General features: G+C 38.0%; 1 protein-coding gene across 3 annotated transcripts; it reads right to left on the bottom strand.

Annotated features, from left to right (window-relative positions):
• Positions 1 to 777: 777 nt before the first annotated feature.
• On the bottom strand, positions 778 to 13,805 carry key (NF-kappa-B essential modulator kenny). Of its 3 annotated transcripts, none has more exons than XM_067775897.1 (8): positions 13,622 to 13,805; positions 12,922 to 13,480; positions 11,439 to 11,526; positions 10,434 to 10,552; positions 10,229 to 10,363; positions 6,423 to 6,578; positions 4,748 to 5,152; positions 778 to 1,124 (listed from the first exon to the last, which is right to left on the bottom strand). In XM_067775897.1, the coding sequence occupies exons 2-8, from the start codon at positions 13,465 to 13,467 to the stop codon at positions 999 to 1,001; spliced, it is 1,575 nt and encodes a 524-aa protein (XP_067631998.1). In that variant the 5' UTR covers positions 13,468 to 13,480; positions 13,622 to 13,805; the 3' UTR covers positions 778 to 998. The 3 variants fall into 3 exon arrangements, with proteins under 3 accessions (XP_067631998.1, XP_067631997.1, XP_067631999.1); XM_067775896.1 differs by having other exon boundaries at positions 12,922 to 13,486; positions 13,622 to 13,804; XM_067775898.1 differs by having other exon boundaries at positions 778 to 1,121; positions 12,922 to 13,486; positions 13,622 to 13,804.
• Between the last annotated feature and the right edge of the window lie 6,639 nt (positions 13,806 to 20,444).

Genomic DNA, 20,444 nt, shown 5'->3' with positions numbered 1-20,444 from the left:
ACGGGTCTCGGCCTCAGTTTTAAGAATCCGAAAGCGGAAATCAAAAATTTTATTTCTGTCGAAAGTTATGTACAAAAAACCGTAAAAGGGCCCCTAGAGTGTCCGAAATATGTGGCCCGATCCATAGTTTTTTGCATAGAACACCTTTCTGCGTTGGCGGCCTTCGGCCGCGCTTAGAAAAAATTACCCTGGGTGGGTCCGACACCGGTTTGTGGGTCAAAACTAAATGCGCGCAGAACGCCTTTCTGCATTAGTTTGTGTTTGTGTACAACAAATCTGCCAAAAAACAACAACCACATAAAAACTTCAACCGATTTTTTGCTTATATCTTTTGACAGAAATAAAAATTAAAATTTTCGCTTTCGAATTCTAAAAACGGAGGTCGAGACGCGTCTTTTGATACCACCTTTGATAATTTTCGATAAATATTAGGTGGTGCACCGTCTTGTAAAACGTTACCCTTAATATAAAGGTAGTAAGAAAATTTTTGATAAAAGGTACAACGTTGTCACAAAAAATCGTTGCTGAGATAGTCGTGCTAGTATCTCCGTTGTGCTAATTACTGGAATGTAAAAGATCAGCAGGTGGAAAACGATTTAAGTTCCCTTGCTGTTACAAATCGGCGCCAGTTAGCAATGCGAAGAAGCGACTGGCGCGCCTTGTTGGACGGCTATAAACGCTTAAATGCCTAAGCGCCAATAAAGTAAGTGTGTGAGTAAATAATTTTTACTTTCCAACGGATTTCGGTATATTTCTTAAAGAAAAATTCAAAAATAGTTGCTTATTCCAGTGTTTTAAAAAAACAATTTTTTATTACAATAAACAATTCGGTATATTTTAATAGCTTAGTCATATGCGTTTATTAATACACATATGTACGTATATGTTTGTTAGCTTGTAGATACATAAAAATATAGATTGGTTTATATTACGCTCTAGAAAAGAGCAAATCAAAACAAGAGAAAAAACGTAGTCCATTAATTATATATGAAAATGGTTTATGTATGAACATTTTTATCCAAACACTGATTAACATGCTCTTGCAAAGCAGTTAAGGAACTGCAAGTGTTCGAGCAAATTGGGCATATGTGTCCCGTAGCCGTTTGTATAGTCGGTGTGTTCTGCTGGAAGTATATGACAAATTTATCATTTGTATAACAGATCAAATATAGGGTAAACGCACTAGCATCCTGACCCTATGCAATGCTTTATGTTATCTATGTATACTACCAAAGTTTTAGTTAAATAGAGTCCATAGCCTAAGAATTAGTGGCTGAGTTTGAAGAGCTGTTTTGATATGCCGGTTAGACTAACACAATATACCGGGAGCATTTAAAAAAATAAGCGAAAGAAGCATTTATTGACTAAGACGACATGCACTAATCTACAATAAATCCTCAATAGATGATCTACGCGTTTACATATGTTCCACCGTTAGGAGTTAAACTATAATCTGTAAAGTTTTCAAGTTTTTTTTTTTTTATTTCGTGATTCCAATTGTATTTTTTCTATGAAAAAAGTCAGAGTCTCTAAAATTCGTTCATAATTACCGATTATCGAAGGGAAAAGTTATATGAGAAATATCTAGTTTTTTAACTACCGATTAGGAGTGAAGTACAACAAGTAAAGGTGTCTAAGTTCGGGTGTAACGGAACATTATATACTTAGCGTGAGCTTCAATTGCACCTTTCATTTCAGATAAATTACTTTTCTACATAACACGTGGCACCGCCCGTTTAAAAAAAATTTCTCCCCATTTCCTCTTACAATAAAATTTGATTCAAAACTATTTTTTGCTAAGTTATAGCTTATTATTCTAGTCTGCGACCCTTTTAAATTTGTTTTATATCTAAGTTACCGTGGTCTTTAACCGATCCCGTCCACTTTTACTAGAAATATTTTCTGCTATAAGGAAAAAATGTGTACCCATTTTTATTACGATCCGTTAACTTTTCTTCGATTTATGGCTCCCGAAACATAGCAAATTGCTTAGTCATAAAAGGGGCGGTGCCACGCCCATTTTTTTAAATTTTAAGTTTTTCCTATTTATTGTTATAAATACACTTGGGAAATGAAATACCATTGATATAAAGCTCTTTTTTGCAAAGATATAGCTTATTTTATTCGTCCACGACTCTTTTAAAAATTGCTTCTATAAAAGTGGGCGTGGTCCTTAACCGATTTCGTTAATTTTTCTTCAAAGCATTCCTTATAGTAAAGGCAACCACTCTGCCGAATTTTGTTACGATAGGTTTAACGATTTTTGATTTATGATTAATAATTTGTAAAATTGATTTTATCACAAATGGGCGGTGCCACGCCCATTATTTTAAACTTTTTTTTCACATATTCATCAAGAGTCTCAATATCAGTCCACACGTCAAATTTCGACATTCTAGGTGTATTATTCAGGCCTGTTCTGAATTCCGACTCGTTTTGAAAAGCAAAACGAGGCTGATTCCGAGTCGATTTCTATTTGGTGTTCTCAATTCCGATTGAAACAAATCGATTCGAAGTCGATTTCTAATCGTTTTCATTTCGAGTCGATAATCAAGCGAAACAACTGTTTTTATTTATTTTGGTTTTGGTTAAATTAAAATTGTGCAAAAATTTGAACAAAATGCCAGCACCAATGGTTTTCGGAAATGCAGAAGCAAGAAGACGTGCAATTGTGCATAAAAATCCCAAAAATCTATCAATCGAAATTGAGAACACGTCGGTTTCCTTTCGACCAGAATCGCTTTGTTTAGCTTGGAAAATTTTTGATAGGAATTTTCAAATTAAGATTTGGTACACTAAATAAACAAATAGTGTAGCAAAAAGTTGTTATAAATCTTCCAAATAAAATGATTAATTTAATAAAACTTATTTGTGGAAAAATAATGTGATTATCTATGCTTAATAGGCTAATTATTTTCGATTCCGACTGCTCAGAGGTAAAACTTTTCAAATCGACCAAGTCTGGTCGGAATCGAGATATTCAAACACCAATCCATTTCGATTCGTGTTTTCGATTTTGTGTTTTCCAAAATGTTATATATATAAAAAGTGGGCGTGGTTATCATCCGATTTCGCTCATTTTCAATACCAGATAAGCTCGCGTACCAAATTTGGTGAAGATATCTCAATATTTTTAGTTATCGTGTTAACAGACGGACGGACGGACATGGCTCAATCAAATTTTTTTTCCACACTGATGATTTTGATATATGGAAGTCTATATCTATCTCGATTCCTTTATACCTGTACGACCAACCGTTATCCAATCAGTTAATATACTCTGTGCGCAAAGCATGCTGAGTATAAAAATGAAGAGAATCTCGGTATATGTAAACTAGGTCTTATTGAAATAAAATTGTTCTTGTTGTTGTGTTAACATTCCATGGATACGGTCTCTCACAAATAGTCATCAAAGCCCAAATTGCAATTAAAGAGATGGTTGGTGTTATGTGTCCCCCCACAATTGCAAGCAGAACATACATTTTGTATGTCGGAGTTGATTCTGGATAGGTAAGAGTTTAACCCGTTACAGAACACAGATCGAAGTTCGGTTGCGGATTTTATTACGGCTCTGAATTTTAAGTACAATTTCGCTTGCATGTTCGCCAAAATGTAGATCCTGAGGGTGAGTCGTGTCTCCCTTGGTAGTGTCCTCTCTTTTTCTGCCAGAGTGGGATATTGTATATTGATAACAGGGTTTACCGGGGGCGACCTTGCAAAGGCGTTTACCGATTCTGTGTGGATTTAGCCTAGAGCCTTCTTATGCTTGTCTGGATCAGACGGCTGTGTTGGTAGGTGCCGGATCACATCACAGTGCTTATGAAGTTGTTCCGTTAACCCCCATGTATGCGGAAAACAGTGGTTATCTCTGTCGGAAAAATAACATTTATATGGATGGACATCTTTGTTGTTGTTGATGAGTGGGCATTCCCTTCAATAAAGCATGAAGGATGAGGAAATAATGTATTAAAAGCACTGTTAACACAACAGGAAGTACAGTTTCACACAGGGTTTCCTCAATCGAATTTAAAGCAGAAATGATAGACGTAGTAGAAAAGCTTAGACAGCGGTCACCAAGCAAGAACGAGAGACTTACTGGTCACAATGTAAGTTACAATTTTTACTCAGCAAGTTGGTATATAGCCAACATTTTAAGGTATCGCAATATTTGCAAAATATGTTAAGCAACTACCTAAGAGACTGTATGTGATGTATCAAACGACTCACGGTCAAGGAATTGTAAAAAATAACAAGCAGATCAGCCTTCTTCGCTTAGATATGACAGGAATGATCTTTCTCGGCTTTCGCCCAGGATGTGATTGTTAAATCTAAGCCAGGGCTTGCGCAGTATAAATATACGGATTGGTAATCACAGTATTTAGCTGGTACCTTCAAAACCGGAGTTTCCCCATCCTCATGAAGAGTAGAATCTCCACTATCAGTAATATGACAGTTGGCCACCAACAAATTAAAAAAAGCTCAATCAAATATAGCCAGATCACCTTATCGGAGCTCATACTTAAACCTGGCCTGGTGTCACAATAACGAAACTGAGGAAATTTGGACGGATAAGAACAACGAAAGTTCCGAACCGCTCTAACCTCTGCCATATTATTAAGAAATATTTCCACTTTATAAAGAATATAACTATTTTCTGTAACTATTATTAAGGTGAAGTCAAAGTTAAGGGATACGCTAGGTATCCGGGTACTGGTGCGCCTGTTTACCCTTTCAAAAAACCACTTACTTCTGCACCAGCAGCTGATAGACTATTTCCTTGTTGTTGCTGCTGTTGGGATGCTGCAATTGATGCTAAACGTTCCTCATGATTGGCCACTTGTTCAGTTAATTTTTGATTAACCCGTTGCAATGCACGCAAATCTTCCAAAAGTTGCGCTTTCTCACCAGCCATTTCTTCACGTGCAGTACGTTCTAATTGAAAATCACGAGTATAAACGTCCACCTGTTGACGTAAAACGCCAATTTCTTCACTCATTTGATCGCGTTGTGTTGTATATATAACAAATTGTGCTGTCCTTTCTGCATCAGTAGATTGGAGTACAGCAATATCGGTTTGTAATTGATAAACTAGCTCTTCTGAAGCTTTTAAATTTGATTTAAGGCAATTTATTTCATCGGAGTATTGCTTTTGCTGTGTGTTGAGAGATAAGAAAAAATATTTCTATTTGTTAACAAAAAAATAAAATAAAAAATAAAAATAAAATAAAAAAAAATTTAGGCACTTCCTTTATATAAATGGACAAAAATCAGCGAAAAATGTCTCCTTATATAAAGACATATTCTTGCTAAACTTTGATTTTCAAACTTTGACATAGAAATTGCACAAATATTTATGAGAAGTAAAAATATAAAAGTGGAGCACACATTACTTGGATTGGAAGGTTGGTAGGAAAGGAGATATTATTAGTCAATCAATTGCACTCCACCTTTATATTTTACTTCGCATAAATATTTTTGCAATTTCTATGTCAAAATTTATTATTATCTTCTCTTTTTTATTTTTATTCTCTTCTTTTTATTACATTTTGTCGGAGTATTAACTTATCTGGTTAAGTTTTACGCTTGTAGCCCAATGAGAACTTACATAAAAATCAATCCCAAAATACCCACCGGTCCGTTTGATTGTTCTAAATATCTCAGTCCGTGCGCCCCCTAGCGAAACTTTTTGTATTGTCATCGACCTCTGAATTAAGCTCTAAATTTTTAGCCTCTAGCTCATCGAGAAGTTACTTAAAAACCGGTTTAAAATTTCCAAATTATTATCTAATTTTTTCGATCCGTGCGCCACCTAACGGAATTTGTTTCTCCTTTTGTTCCTTTGTCACAGTGTCTTTACCTGTCTCTGCGGTTTCATGTTTGTAGCTCAATTAGAAGTTTCTCTACAATCGATCTCAAACACCAAATTCTAATCTAAATATTTCGATCCGTGCGCCACCTAACGGAAATTTTTTCTCCTTTTCTTAAATTTTTTGGCGTCTTATCCTATCTGTGAAGTTTTACAGTTGTAGCTCAATGAGAACTTACATTAAAATCAATCCCAAAAATTTCCGATTCTTACGATTTTTCTAAATATCTCATCCCATGCGCGAATCTTTTTGTATCGTGTCATCGGCTGCCATTGACCTCTGAATTAAGTTTGAAATTTCAAGTCTCTAGCTCATCGAGAAGTTACTTAAAAGATGGTTTGAAAATTTTCAAATTCTTATCTAATTATTTCGGGCCGTGCGCCACCTAACGGACTTTTTTCCTTTTGTTGCATTGTCACGGTATTCTAACCTATGTGTAAAGTTTCACGTTTGGAGCTCAATGAGAAGCCACTTAAAAATCGATTGCAAGATTTGTATGAAAAACGGACAAACATTCAACCGACCTAATATATAGAAAGTAAAATTATTCCTTACTATATCTGAGACTTGTAACTTTTCTGCTAATAATTGTGACATATTGCGTTCGAAATTCTTGACTATGCGTTCATGTTCGAAACGTGCTATGAAACCGGCTTTATCTCGGAAATCTTTGTCTTCTTTATCAGTTTGGGCAACAACCTTAGATGAAGCCTGAAAGAGATGTAAATTTAAAAATAGTTATTGCTAGATTATATAATTACTATCAAGTACCTAGAATTACTATTATACTATGACCTCCCGCAGCACATCTTAAAAGTTCATGTGAAAAACTCACTATCGAAAGACATAAATAAAAAAAATAAAATTTAATGCGCGATAACCTCCGAAGAGATCTAAGGCCGAGCTTCTCTTCCAATTTGCGTGGTGCTCCTCTTGATTTTCCCTAGAAATTGGCCGGACGGGACCTACGTGTTTTATGCCGACCCCGAACGGCATCTGCGAGGCAGATGTGTTTTCACTGAGAGCTTTTCATGGCAGAAATACATCCGGAGCGCTTGCCAAACACTGCCGAGGGGCGACCCCGCTTAGAAAAATTTTCTTCTAATTGAAAAACCTTATTTCTAAAATTTTGATGTTGCTTTGCCCGGGGTGTGAACACAGGGCATACGGTGTGGTAGGCGGAGCACGCTACCATCACATCACGGTGGCCGCCGAAAGACATGGTGTATAAAAAAAAAAAAAAAAAAAAACCTTGGCTAACAGAAATTCGAAATAAGGCGAGAGTGCATTTGGCAATATATTACCGGGGGCGAATTTTGGCACATTCTGACAATCGAGCATGAGACACTGAAATGAAGCTCAAGAGTGATATCACATCATTTTTTTTTTTCTTGAAAAGGGCTCAGACGGTAATTGAAAAATGGTTTTAAGTTGTCAAATATTATTTGCGAAAACTCTCCTGTTAGAACTGCTGCCATAGGGCGAAGCCCTAACATAATCTCAGGCTTATAATATTTAAAAATCGTGATCAGTATAGACAAAAGCTGTGTGTTTTTGGACTTGTTTATTTATTTATTATCTACCGGACATAGTCCTCACAGATATGTAACAACTTAAACAAAAATTATCGAAATAGAAAAATATATGGTAACAATTTATAAATACAATGACATTATGGGATTCAAGGGGTTGTGTAGCGTAATATATAGCTTCTCCAACCCAATTGTCAACCTCACCTTCGAGCGGCGAATCCCGTTTCACTAACAGACGAGGCTCTGGCGACCCCAAGCTCCTCATGGAACTTGGGGGTGGGGAGGGAGGGATGGCCTGAAGGTTTAATGTGGCCATATAAATCGTTCCCGAGATGGTCGGGCCAGCACCTTAATGGTGTTGTGTTACCGGAGCGTATCGGATCTGTATCTGACAAAGGACCATCACATCGATAACACTCCCCAAAGCCTTCGGGGAGTAACTAATCGCTACAACAACAACAACAATGACATTATAACAAAAATTTTTGTAAAAAATTCGCTACGGCTTAAATAAATACACATGTACAAACATTTATATATTAATAGGAATACTGGAACATATTAATTGAAAAGAAAGTAATCAATAACATCAGCTTTAAAACGTTCTTTACATGAGTTAAAATCGGCATGATTGCAAACAGAGTTACATAAGGAGATCATTCTGTGAATAGGTTCATTATTTCCAAAATTCGTTCTACGCTTTTGAACGTAGAAAATGTATTTGTCCCTTAGACACCTTTCAGGTGCATAGAAGGGGAGAAGAAAAAGTAGTTCCGGAGAATCGATTTTGTTGTCGTAAATGTCTTTGATAAAGAAAATACCACAAATTTTCCTTCGAATATTAAGGCACTGAATATTTAAAATTCTACATCTTAGTTCATAAGATGGCATCGATTCAAAAGTGAACATTCGTCGAAGGGCGAATTTAGTGAATCTCCTTTGATCTCTTTCTAACCGGCTGGAATGTGTGACAGAGTCTGAGTCCCAAATGATGCAGGCATATTCCAAAATGGATCTTACAAGGCTAATGTAAAGACTTTTCAGCGTTAGCGGATCAAAAAAGTCTTTGGAATTACGTTTGAGAAAGCCGAGTTTTGAATTGGCAGCACTGATTATGTACTCCCTATGAAAGTCGAATCTAAGCTTCGAGTCTAAGTATACTCCTAAATCCGTAACAGTATTTGTACGATTGAATGAGTCGCTATCGTTAAAGTAATAGCTGTTCATTATGCATGCGTTTCTCCGAGTGAATGTGATAATATTACACTTGGAGAAGTTCAAGAAAAGACCGTCACTATTACACCATTTTATCAATTCCAAGATGCCTTGCTGTAGCTCTATGCAGTCGCTAATGTGTTTAACTCTGTAATAAAGTTTTAGATCATCAGCGTACATCAAGCAACTACAAAATTTAAAACATTGGCAGATGTCATTTATAAATAAAGAAAAAAGTAAAGGGCCCAGATGACTACCTTGTGGTACTCCTGATGTAACGATTATAGGCTTGGAAAGATTGCTGCCAATCTTTACTATTAATTTCCTGTTTTGGAGATACGACTCAAGCCAACTTAGAGCGTGGATTCCGAGTTTCTCGAGTTTATTAAGTAAAAGATTATGATTGAGACTGTCGAAAGCTTTTACGAAATCAGTGTACAGAGTGTCCACTTGTTCGCCGTCCTCAATCGCATTAACCACAAAATTAACAAATATTGTGAGATTTGTGCTGATGGATCTCCCTGGATAAAAACCACGCTGTTGAGGGACAATATAGTTTTTAAAAACTGCAAATAGCTGATCATTTACAATTTTGTCCAGCAGCTTTGGGATGATGGATAGCTTAGCAATGGGTCGATAGTTGTCTACCTTGTTTCGAGGACCCGACTTATAAATTGGCGATAATAATGCCACTTTCCATTCGTCAAGGAAATTACCACATTCAAGGGACTTGTTAATGATTTTAGTAAGAGGCGGATAGAGTGAAACCGCACAATTCTTTAAGAACAAAGGTGGCAGAAGATCGTATCCAGCTCCCTTAGATACATCAAGGTTCATAAGGGACTCCAGGACTTCTTCCTCTGTAACCGTGAACTGACCAATATTTACAGACTCCACTATGGCACAGACTCCCACATGACGTACTAACTTCCGGAACCTGTTAAATACCGGCCCGAAGAAGTCGGCAAAGAGCTCACATGCTTCCTGAGTTGAGGAAGCAACTTTGCCTCCAAACTCCATTGATTTCGGAATACCATTATATTTTCGTTTTGAGTTAACAAAAACCCAAAAAGACTTCGGGTTGGCTTTTATGTTAGTCTCAAGCGAATTATTGTTGTCGTTGTTGCGATAAGGTTACTCCCCGAAGGCTTTGGGGAGTGTTATCGATGTAATGGTCCTTTGCCGGATACAGATCCGGCATGCTCCGGTAACACAGCACCATTAAGGTGCTATCCCGACCCGACCATCTCGGGAACGATTTATATGGCCACATTAAACCTTCAGGCCATCCCTCCCTCCCTACCTTCATGGAACTTGGGGTCGCCAGAACCTCGTCTGTTAGTGCAACGGGATTCGCCGCTCGAAGGTGAGGTTGACAATTGCGTTTGGAGAAGCTATATATTGCGCTGGCAACCTGAAAAGGTTGCGCTACACAACCACTTAAATTTCTTGGAATTTGGACTATCTAACTCTTTTGACGGTTTGGCATTTTAAGCGAATCTGTGCTGCTTTAGCTAAGGTCATGTATAAGGTCTTTAAAGTAATGTAAATCATGTTTATTTATAACCAAAATAAAACCGTTTAAAAATATACAATGTTTTATTTTTTACTCACCAATTGTTGTGCTTCCAATTTTTCAATTTGTGTTCGCATTTTAAGGATTAAAGCTGTTTTTTCGCTTAATTGTTCGGTTAATTCGTTTATTTTTGCATCCATTTCGCATTTTAATTTCAAATTTTCATTACGTAACTGAAGACATGAGTTGCAATAAGTTATATATGTACTTGAATAAATAAAAATGTTCTCTCTATAAACTTACGGCCGCTATTTGCTCTTGACATTCCTGCAGCTTTTGTCGATTTTCCAGTTCAAGGGAGTGCATGATGCTCTTCTTTTCAAGCCAAGTATTCATTTTGCCATTTACTTGTATGATTAGATCTTGAAAGAAATGAAAGTTGAAATATGTTAGGTTGGGTTAAAACATGTGGCCGATATTTGAGCATTTCATCAGATGTTTGTTAAAACCAAACTGAAAACCCCTATCCAAAACCAGTGCCTCTGCCACTTGCTGCTTCGAGATCTTGAGTTAGCCTGGCGAACTATAAATAACTAGGCCTAATTTCAAAGCCAAAAGCAAAGGCAGTCGGTTCTATGTACCGGAGCGACTCGGGATTTTTCCCGACCAAGGACTGTCATTTCAGTGTAACCCCATCTAATTTGTTGGGTCCCTCCCACAAATTGTCATCCTTCCAGCAGCTCCATATTCTCTTGTTCCAATCCGGGTCCGTCTCCTGACCCCGGTTCTGAGAAATGGTTTTGCTGCATCTGCCGGAAAAGAATATGTTTAGGACGGTCATACTCTTGTCTAGTCAGAATACCCTCCAAGAGTCTAAAGTTCTCTATTTTTAATAATAAGAGTAACTTTCTACACTTGATAACCCCGCGCTTGGGTCCACATCTTTCGTGCTTAAATCTAGTTAGCTTTGGTATGGACAATTAAAAGGGATGTCTAAAAACGTCGAACGTATTCTCTATTTTAATTGTTTTTCTCTAGTTACTCATTAATCTTAGGTTGCTGTTGGTAGATCTAGCGTCAGATATTTCAAGTATATGCAAGGTTGGGGGAGCGATTGCTTTCCATAAATTATTTACTCACAGCATTTTGAAAATTTGGATGGATTTACAATCAACAACAAATTTGCTGGATTTACAATCAACCAACAAAAAAGAAAACAATGAATCCGCTCAGAGCAACTTTTTAATACTTAAAACTGTCTTTTAACTAGATGCCTTCAATAAACATATTTATGTCCAATCAACGTACCTTTCATTTTAAGATAGTCACTGAAAACTGTTTTCAGGTTCTCGCAATCTTCTAGTGAGACGCTTGGAAATTGTGATACAATACTGGCCTGAAATATAAGAAACAAAATAACAACAAAATTATTGATCAAACAGTTTAAATTAATGTTATGGGGGCAGAAGCATCTCCTGAAAATATATGGGAATGCTGACAACCTTTTTTCCCGAGTAGAGCTAGTAACGATATTTGATTGCAATAGGGGGCTGCAAATATGCATAATCAAATGGATGGATTTGGTAGGCAATTATTAGAAGCAATTTACCTATCACGAATCAACCCCGACATACAAAATGTATGCCCCGCTTGCAATGTGTCCCCACATGACACCAACCATCTCTTTAATTGTAATGTGGAACCAACGGATCTAACACCCCTTTCATTATGATCCACCCTGTTGAAACAGCAAGTTTCCTTGGACTCCCGTTTGAGGATATTGATGACAATTTGTGATCGGTCGCACATATTAGGTGGGGCGAAGCACTGCTACAACAACAACAACAGCAGGCAATTATGGCCAAGTATGCATAAAACCATTGGACGAATGCCCGTGCATCAGCTCTCTGCACAATATTGCACATACTTACGGTTTTTTCTACGGTATAGTATAAAACACTGCTCCGCACGCCAGTGATTTAACTGGGCATTTTCAGCGGTACTTCAAAATTGAAAGTCTACTGCCGAAAAATTGCTTCACAGTCAGTCAGTCAAATATTTGATGACCCACAAAGAGAGATTGACCCCATCGATGGAACGAAAAAGTTCGAAATTTGACCTCACTTGTATTGCAGTGCCAGCATACAATAGGCCACTTCGAGACATTCCATATTTTATTATTTATCGTGCAATGTCATCACAAAGGCACTAAACAAGATTTTTTAATATTGTGGCGAATGTTGACATCACTAGGCTGTTAGTAAATAATCACGCCACAACAAAAACATGAAGCAGCCACTCTTATACACTGGTCCGCATTAAAGCTAGCAACAGTAGAAGGTGACGAAGAGCTATCTCACACGCACACACATGTACTCATCAAAAAAAAAAAAAAAAAAAAAAAAATGTAAGGCGCGATAACCTCCGAAGAGATCTAAGGCCGAGCTTCTCTTCCAATTTGCGTCGTGCTCCTCTTGATTTTTCCCTACAAATTGGCCGGACGGGACCTACATGTTTTATGCCGACTCCGAACGGCATCTGCAAGGCAGATGAGTTTTCACCGAGAGCTTTTCATGGCAGAAATACACCCGGAGCGCTTGCCAAACACTGCCGAGGGGCGACCCCGCTTAGAAAAATTATCTTCCAATTGAAAAATTGTATTTCTAAAATTTTTGATGTTGCTTTGCCCGGGGTGTGAACACAGGGCATACGGTGTGGTAGGCGGAGCACGCTACCATCACACCATATTAATTACATAATAATGTACCAAGTTTATCCCATTTTCTCTTACCTTCAAAGCATCGGCGGGTACTTGCCCCATTATAAAGCTTACAGCTAATGGATTTTCCGCAGTTATTTTTTCTTTAGTTTGTCCCTCAGTTTTGGTTTCTTTGGAAGTTGTTTTGGGTATGGCTCCTGTGTTTGACGAGCTGCGTTCCACTGCTATACCCAAGTCGTCCTGTTGCAAACTTTTTGTATCAATTGAAACTGTGCTCCTCTTCCATAGATCACGTCCAATAGATCGTTCTATATCCATGGATGCTTCCAATGCATTGGTACTCGAATTAATACCTTTTTTCCATACATTCACAACACTAGTTGATTGTTCCGGGGTGCTTTTCGGTGATTCCGAGACTTTACTTGCCGATGCAGTATCATTTGTTAGCGAGCCAAATTGCGAGTCAATTAATATCGGTTGCTCCGTTTCTGTGTTTGTCAATATTTGTTCATTTTGTTGCTGCAATTCCAGTTTTCCATGTTTTGCCCCTCCCATTGAATTTGAAGAATTGGGCTGTGAGCAGCTACCCAATATAACAAATGACTCCTCCTCGGCCATTAGAAAGAGCGGCCTGTTTCTACAAAAAAAACAAAGAAAATTATAACAAATATGGAGGGTACGTTTCTGTTCCGTGGGTTTCCCCGAATAGATGTATAATTAATCACCATTTTCCCAAAAGCAAAGTAAAAATCATGTACCTATTTTAACTCACCAAATATTTATCGAATAAAACAACAGCTACACCAAATTCGGCGATCGTACTGAAAATTTGAAATGAAATGATAAATTCGATTATTTTGCGAATTAATCTCTTTTTATGCCTGATGCCGTTATTAAATCTTGGAATATGTGAAATTTCTCAGAAAAAGATAACAAAAGCAAAACATACATATGGATGCACACATGACGGAACGATACAAGCATTGTTTACTATATAGATTGGCAGCTTAAGTAGAGGTTATGTTGCGAATAGAGTGGAAGGCAGTGGACTAGGCAGTCGAATGTCATATAATGAAGGAATGGTGTTCGGAGTTTTTTCAAAGTTAAAAAAAAAAATGATAAAAGCTTTAATATAAATAGAACTATTGTTTTAATAACAACAAACACGCCATATATATTCTGTATACATAAATTTGTAAGGATTATCTCACTTTAAAATTTGAATTAAATAATCTAAAATTTTTTTTTGAAACTGAGTCGAGAACTGTGCGTGTGAATGTGCGAATTTTCACCGATCAGCTGCTAGTTGCGCTACTTGGTAAAATTTACAATGGATACAAGATGGCAGCATGCTGACATACCATGATTCAATCACAAGAGGTTTGCTCGACTGATAAATTTTTTGACAATTCGAAAAATATTAGTAGTAGAAATAGGAAGCAATCAGTTTACAAATACCCGATAAATACCAAACTGCATAATTCCTTAGAACATTTTTTTAAATTTTATTGTGAATTTATTAACTATGCCACGATCTATTAGTGTGGCTGAACATAGGTTTTATGAAAAGTACGGACACCAAGAAATTGTTCACTTTCGTAAACCTATGAACATACGAAACCTGAACCAATTCAAAATTCATCGTTCAACGTCAAAAACCGGACTAGTCACGATTCACGTGAAAATGTCATTAGTAAATAATGGAGATGCCATAACGAAATGTACTGTAGAACAGAAGTCGACTGTTAATACGCGTCCAAAAATATCGAGAGAGGTGGACAACAATAATCCGAAGGCGGAAAAGAAAAATTGTATCTCTGTCCGGAGATATTTGCAGATGAAGTTGACAATTTTCGTGTGGTTGTAGAAATGTTGTTGTGCACTGAAAAAGATTTTGTGTACAAAGGCATTTTGCACGCTTTTAATTTTGATCCCACCTCATAAATAGTGTAAGTAATGTAAAAATCTTGGTATACATATTCCATTTTAAATAACTCAATGTACATTTAAGATACGTGGTTAGTTGGGAACCAAAGTCCTTTTTACAGCCTTGGATAGTTTTAAGAAATTTAAATAAATATGTTAGAAGTAAATTGAACTGAAAGAAGAAACTAAAATGCTTTGCTAAATTTAACCGGTTGGGGAGGGGGAAGAAGACATTAGCGTAGGTAGGAGGAGTCATTTGGAGCAGAGGAAAAGGGGATCTGCTGAAACCGAATTACTCGAGCGGTCCAATGTAGGGAGGGCTTCTTGCGAGGGGTGTGTATTGAAGGTAATATAATGACGATTGTCACATCCGCCCCGCATCAAGGTGGACAAGGGTTAAGGGCCGCGGCCCCTCGTCCTGAGCTAGCTGGGGGACATTCCACCTTGACTGCGCAAAGGGGCGGATTCACTCTAACAGGTGTACGGGACAATTATTAATTAATATGTTATTATTAATTATTGTAACGTACACCTAGTGTGAGTCCGCCTCTTTGCGCAATCAAGGTGGATTTCCCCCAGCTAGCTCAGTGTGAAGGGTCGGGGCCCTCAACCCTTGTCCACCTTGATGCGGGGCGGATGTTACAACCATCTCCTCTTCCTGTAGAGATGCACACACCTCGTAGGAAGCCCACCCTACCTTGGACCGCTCGATTATTTCGGCTATCAGCGGGTCCCCTTTTCTTTATGCTCCGTCTGACTCCTTTTCACTTACCCTTCGTCATCCTTTCCACCTCATTGATCCCACCGGCCAGGGTAATTTTTTATAAGCCCGACTGAAGGCCGCCAACAAAACCCGGTGTAATTTTTCGGTTTTTCGTTAATATCTTTTGAACGAAATACAATTTTTATTTCAGCCTTCGAATTATTGTTATCGAGGTCAATACGCCTCTGTCGATATTTTTGCGCGCGTATTTGAAGTCGACCTTCGGTTCATCCGGAACACTTCCATGAATAGTTAACGGAAAAGAGCTCTCCGAAATTTCAGAATAAAAAGGCGAATACTCCCTGTGTAGCAGGACCGCACACAAGCTTAACTCTTCTTTCAAAGTCAAGGTCGAAATATAAAGTTTTAAGACATTAAGCCATTTTATTTTATTTTTGTTTGTGTCAGTTCATTACGGCTGCTGAATAAAGTATCATCCCATGTCGGCTGCCTGTTCAAAATCGTGCTATCTAAAAATATTTTTCAAAAATTTCCCATTTCAGGATTTGTCACAAAACCGCCATATATTAGAGCTAGATTGAAGAACGCTTTACCTCACAATGCTTTTCATTAACTCCCTTTTATGTCAAAATGCATTGAACCTATGCTTATATAGGGAGTTTTTGAAACAAATTTTGAGATAGTGCATTTTTGAATAAAATTCTAACGCAAAGCATTCTTCAAACAAATTCTGACAGAATGACAAAACCAACATAACTTTATCAGTTCACGAAATATTTAGTAGAAAATGAATTATTTCCCCAAAAACTTTTGGCGTTTACAAATTTGCTATCACTACTAATATACTACTGGCGGCCACCGTGGTATGATGGTAGCGTGCTCCGCCTACCACACCGTATGCCCTGGGTTCGCACCCCGGGCAAAGCAACATCAAAATTTTAGAAATAAGGTTTTTCAATTAGAAGAAAATTTTTCTAAGCGGGGTCTCCCTTGGCAGTGTTTGGCAAGCACTTCGAGTGTATTTCTGTCACGAAAAGCTCTCAGTGAAAACTCATCTGCCTTGCAGATGCCGTTCGGAGTCGGCATAAAACATGGGTCCCGTCGGGCCAATTTGTAGGGAAAATCAAAGAGGAGCATGACGCAAATTGGAAGAGAAGCTCGGCCTTAGATCTCTTTGGAGGTTATCGCGCCTTACATTTATTTCTTTTTTTTTTTACTAATATACTACCAAAGATACTTTTCTACTACAATTTTCGCTGAAGGGGATTGAATTATTCCCCGTTTTCCTTACTTCGTAAAAGTAACCCGTCCAGATTTTTCACTTTGGGAGTGTCAAAGATCTGTCATCATTGGAGAACAAACCTCTAGTAATTGAATCATGGTGACATACATTGTAAATTTTACCAAGTAGCGCAACTAACAGCTGATCGGTGAAAATTCGCACATTCACACGCACAGTTCTCGACTCAGTTTCAAAAAAAAACTTTAGATAATTTAATTCAAATTTTAAAGTGAGATAATCCTTACAAATTTATGTATACAGAATATATATGGCGTGTTTGTTGTTATTAAAACAATAGTTTTATTTATATTAAAGCTTTTATCATTTTTTTTTTAACTTTGAAAAAACTCCGAACACCATTCCTTCATTATATGACATTCGACTGCCTAGTCCACTGCCTTCCACTCTATTCGCAACATAACCTCTACTTAAGCTGCCAAACTATATAGTAAACAATGGTGACATACCTACCCACATAAATAAAAATTCCATGTATTTTGTTTTTGTAAATTCGTACTGCGCCGAAAGTTGATGTATCAAATCCATGGTTCAACTATATACAGGTTGGCTCATCTGTAAAGCAACATAATATGTCTGTTCAAATAGTCAAAATCTGTGTATTGGTGTTGGTGCGAATGGTATGGAATGGAAACATAAAACTTAGCAGTTTTTGTATGCGTAAGTAAAATGTTGCCAATGTGTTGGTTTCATTTTGAGTTTGCCATCTCCTTTTGACAATCCCTTCGACCATGCAATGACATAAATAAAATCAGCTGATGAGATGAGCCAACCTGTACATAATTGAACCATGTATCAAATCAAATAAAAATGGGTGTGATAAGCTGTCCCATGCTGCCACCTTGTATCGTTCCGCCATGGAAGCACATATGCATGATAAACATGTTTACATCACATTTGCGCAAGTCCCCTTAAAGGGCGATTTAATGGTGACTTATAACCATAAAGCCATAACCAGATAAAACAGCTGATCGAACCTACCTTAAGGAACTCAATGTAATCGAGTTAGCGTTATGGTATGGCACCATTAATCGATTACATTGATTTCCATAAGGTAGATTCGATCAGCTGTTTTATCTGGTTATGGCTTTATGGTTATAAGTCACCATTAATTCGGCCTTAAGTTTGTGATAGAAAGTTTGTATGAGGCGCTGATCGTTAGGTTGACATTGCTGACAATCAGATGATAGTCATATGATAGTCAGTATTCTTGTAGGGTAAACAAGCAACTGGTTTTAAAAACCATAGTGTACCTATACAAGTGTGTCAGCTAAGCGATAAACGTCAAAACTACAAACAGCCTCGCTCACCTGATGCAAATCTCAGGTCTAGAGTCGCATTTTTGGTTTCAACTAATGTAAAGATAAAAGCGTTGGCCGAAACAAAAAAAAGTTGGATGGCAACCAACTTTGTCGCATCAGTTGTTTCCCGCCCGTTTGAAATATTCGAGTTTCAAAATCAACAAGAAATTTATTGCAAAATCGATCAATAAAATGTTTATGTTAGTTTTCGTACATAAAGATACCTAAACTACCCTTTTTTACCAAATCGATCACTTTTCCAAACATCTACCACAAAAGAAGATTTGTGGGAACACCACATTTGGTATGTAATATCGATCTGGTATCGTCATCGATTATTCGGCGCGTCACGTACATTTTCTGGAACTTTCGCGCTTGTAGAGACTTGCCCTTATTCATAATTAACATAATTAGTTTTGTAACGTTTTTCTTATTAAATAACATTAATTAAGTAACTAGAAGACTATTTTCCCTAAAGTGGTGACCCTGACTTGGAAACTGGAGAATATATTGTCGGGTGCCTGAATTAATCAAACTATTTGGCAGGAATTTATGCACACATCGAAATATAACTTACGCAATTTATCAAGGAGGAAATTAGTTTTCGAAGAACCTGTAGACTCAGCTATGGCGCAGGATCTAAGTGAGCAGGTCCGTGAGATACAATCCCAATTGGAAGCACTACGTATGGGAGCAACGGCATCATCGAATACTTCTCGGCTTGCTACACAGCGCATAGCAATCCACTTACCAAAATTTACCCGAGCAAATTCCCACTTATGGTTTGCACAAGTTGAGCGTCCTTTGCGTTTACATGGCATTAACGAAGATGTGGACAAATTTGAATTGGAACCAAACAACAATACACACGCACGGTACCATTTTAATCCATCTTGATCTGGGCCTTCGTCGTAGTTTTAAGTGGCCATTCATAGTCGCAGATGTTCAGGCCGCCATGATTTTTTAAAGCGGTTTCAATTACTTGTGGATCTCAAGAATCGGCAATTAATTGACGCAATTACAGGGTTGAAAACACCAGCATGTCTCTCAAAGACAACAAAATTCTGTTTCAACGCTACAAAGCACAACTAAACTCCCTGAACTTTTCCCGGAATTTATAGACGTAACAAAACCGGTCATTAAATCTACTCAGCCCAAACATCAGGTCCAGCATAGCATCGAGACTTAAGGTATGCCGGTTGCTGAGCGGCCCAGGCGTTTGGCAGACGAAAAACTAGCGACTGCCAAATCGGAAATAAACTCTTTAATTGAACAAGGCATATGTCGGCCTTCGAAGAGTGCGTGGGCAAGTTGACTGCATATGGTGGCGAAGAAAGACGGTGGTTGGCACGCGTGTGGTGACTACCGCAAACTAAATACTATCACCGTACCCGATCGATATCCAATTGCGCACCTATACGATTTTACTGAAAAATTACACGGTATGAAAGTTTTCTCTGCGCTTGATCTAGTTAAAGCGTACTATCGGATTCCCATGGCGGAAAACGATATGCAGAAAACAGGGGTGTACACTTCATTTGGTCTGGTAGAATTTTTGTTTATGCCTTTCGGACTTAAAAATGCAACACAAACATTTCAAAGATTCATGGACGACATATTTCGCGGCGTTGATTTTGTATACTGCTATATAGACGATATACTTGTAATGTCAAAAACGATGGTCGAGCATGAGCAACATCTACGAACAGTCTTACAAATTCTTCAAAAACATGGATTGTGTATCAACATTAGTAAGTGTCAAATTACACAGACAGAAGTACGTTTTCTCAGCTGTATTATCACTAAGGATGGAATTAAGCCCCCGTCGGATCGAATTATAGCAATTGCAAACTGTGAACGTCCGAGAATGATCAACGAGTTAGGACGTTTTCTAGGCGTTGTAAACTACTACCGCAGGTGTTTACCTCGTTCCTCTCATGTCCAAGCACCACTCACTGACTTGCTGAAGGATGTTAAAAAGAATGATAAACGCTAGGTGAGGTGGACACCAGAACTCGACCGGGCGTTCGACGATTGCAAGCAGAGTGTGGTCAAGGCTACACAACTAACATACCCGGAACCGGGAGCTAAATTGGCGCTTGTATGTGATGCGTCGGACGTGGCCATTGGGCGACCGCTGGGGTTTTTTTCAAAGAAGTTGAGTACGTCGGAGAAGAACTACAGTACGTATGATCGAGAACTTCTAGCAATTTACGAGGCTATTAGATATTTCAAGCACCTGATCGAAGCACGTATTCTCGTCATAAAAACCGACCACAAGCCTTAGGTTTACGCTTTCAAGCAACGGCTGGAGAAAGCATCGCCTCACCAACAGCGACATTTA

Source organism: Eurosta solidaginis, chromosome 3 (assembly GCF_040869045.1).
Source record: "Eurosta solidaginis isolate ZX-2024a chromosome 3, ASM4086904v1, whole genome shotgun sequence".
Classification (NCBI taxonomy): domain Eukaryota; kingdom Metazoa; phylum Arthropoda; class Insecta; order Diptera; family Tephritidae; genus Eurosta; species Eurosta solidaginis.
The sequence above is the reverse complement of the archived record's forward strand: the minus strand, read 5'-3'. Positions and strand labels throughout refer to the sequence as shown.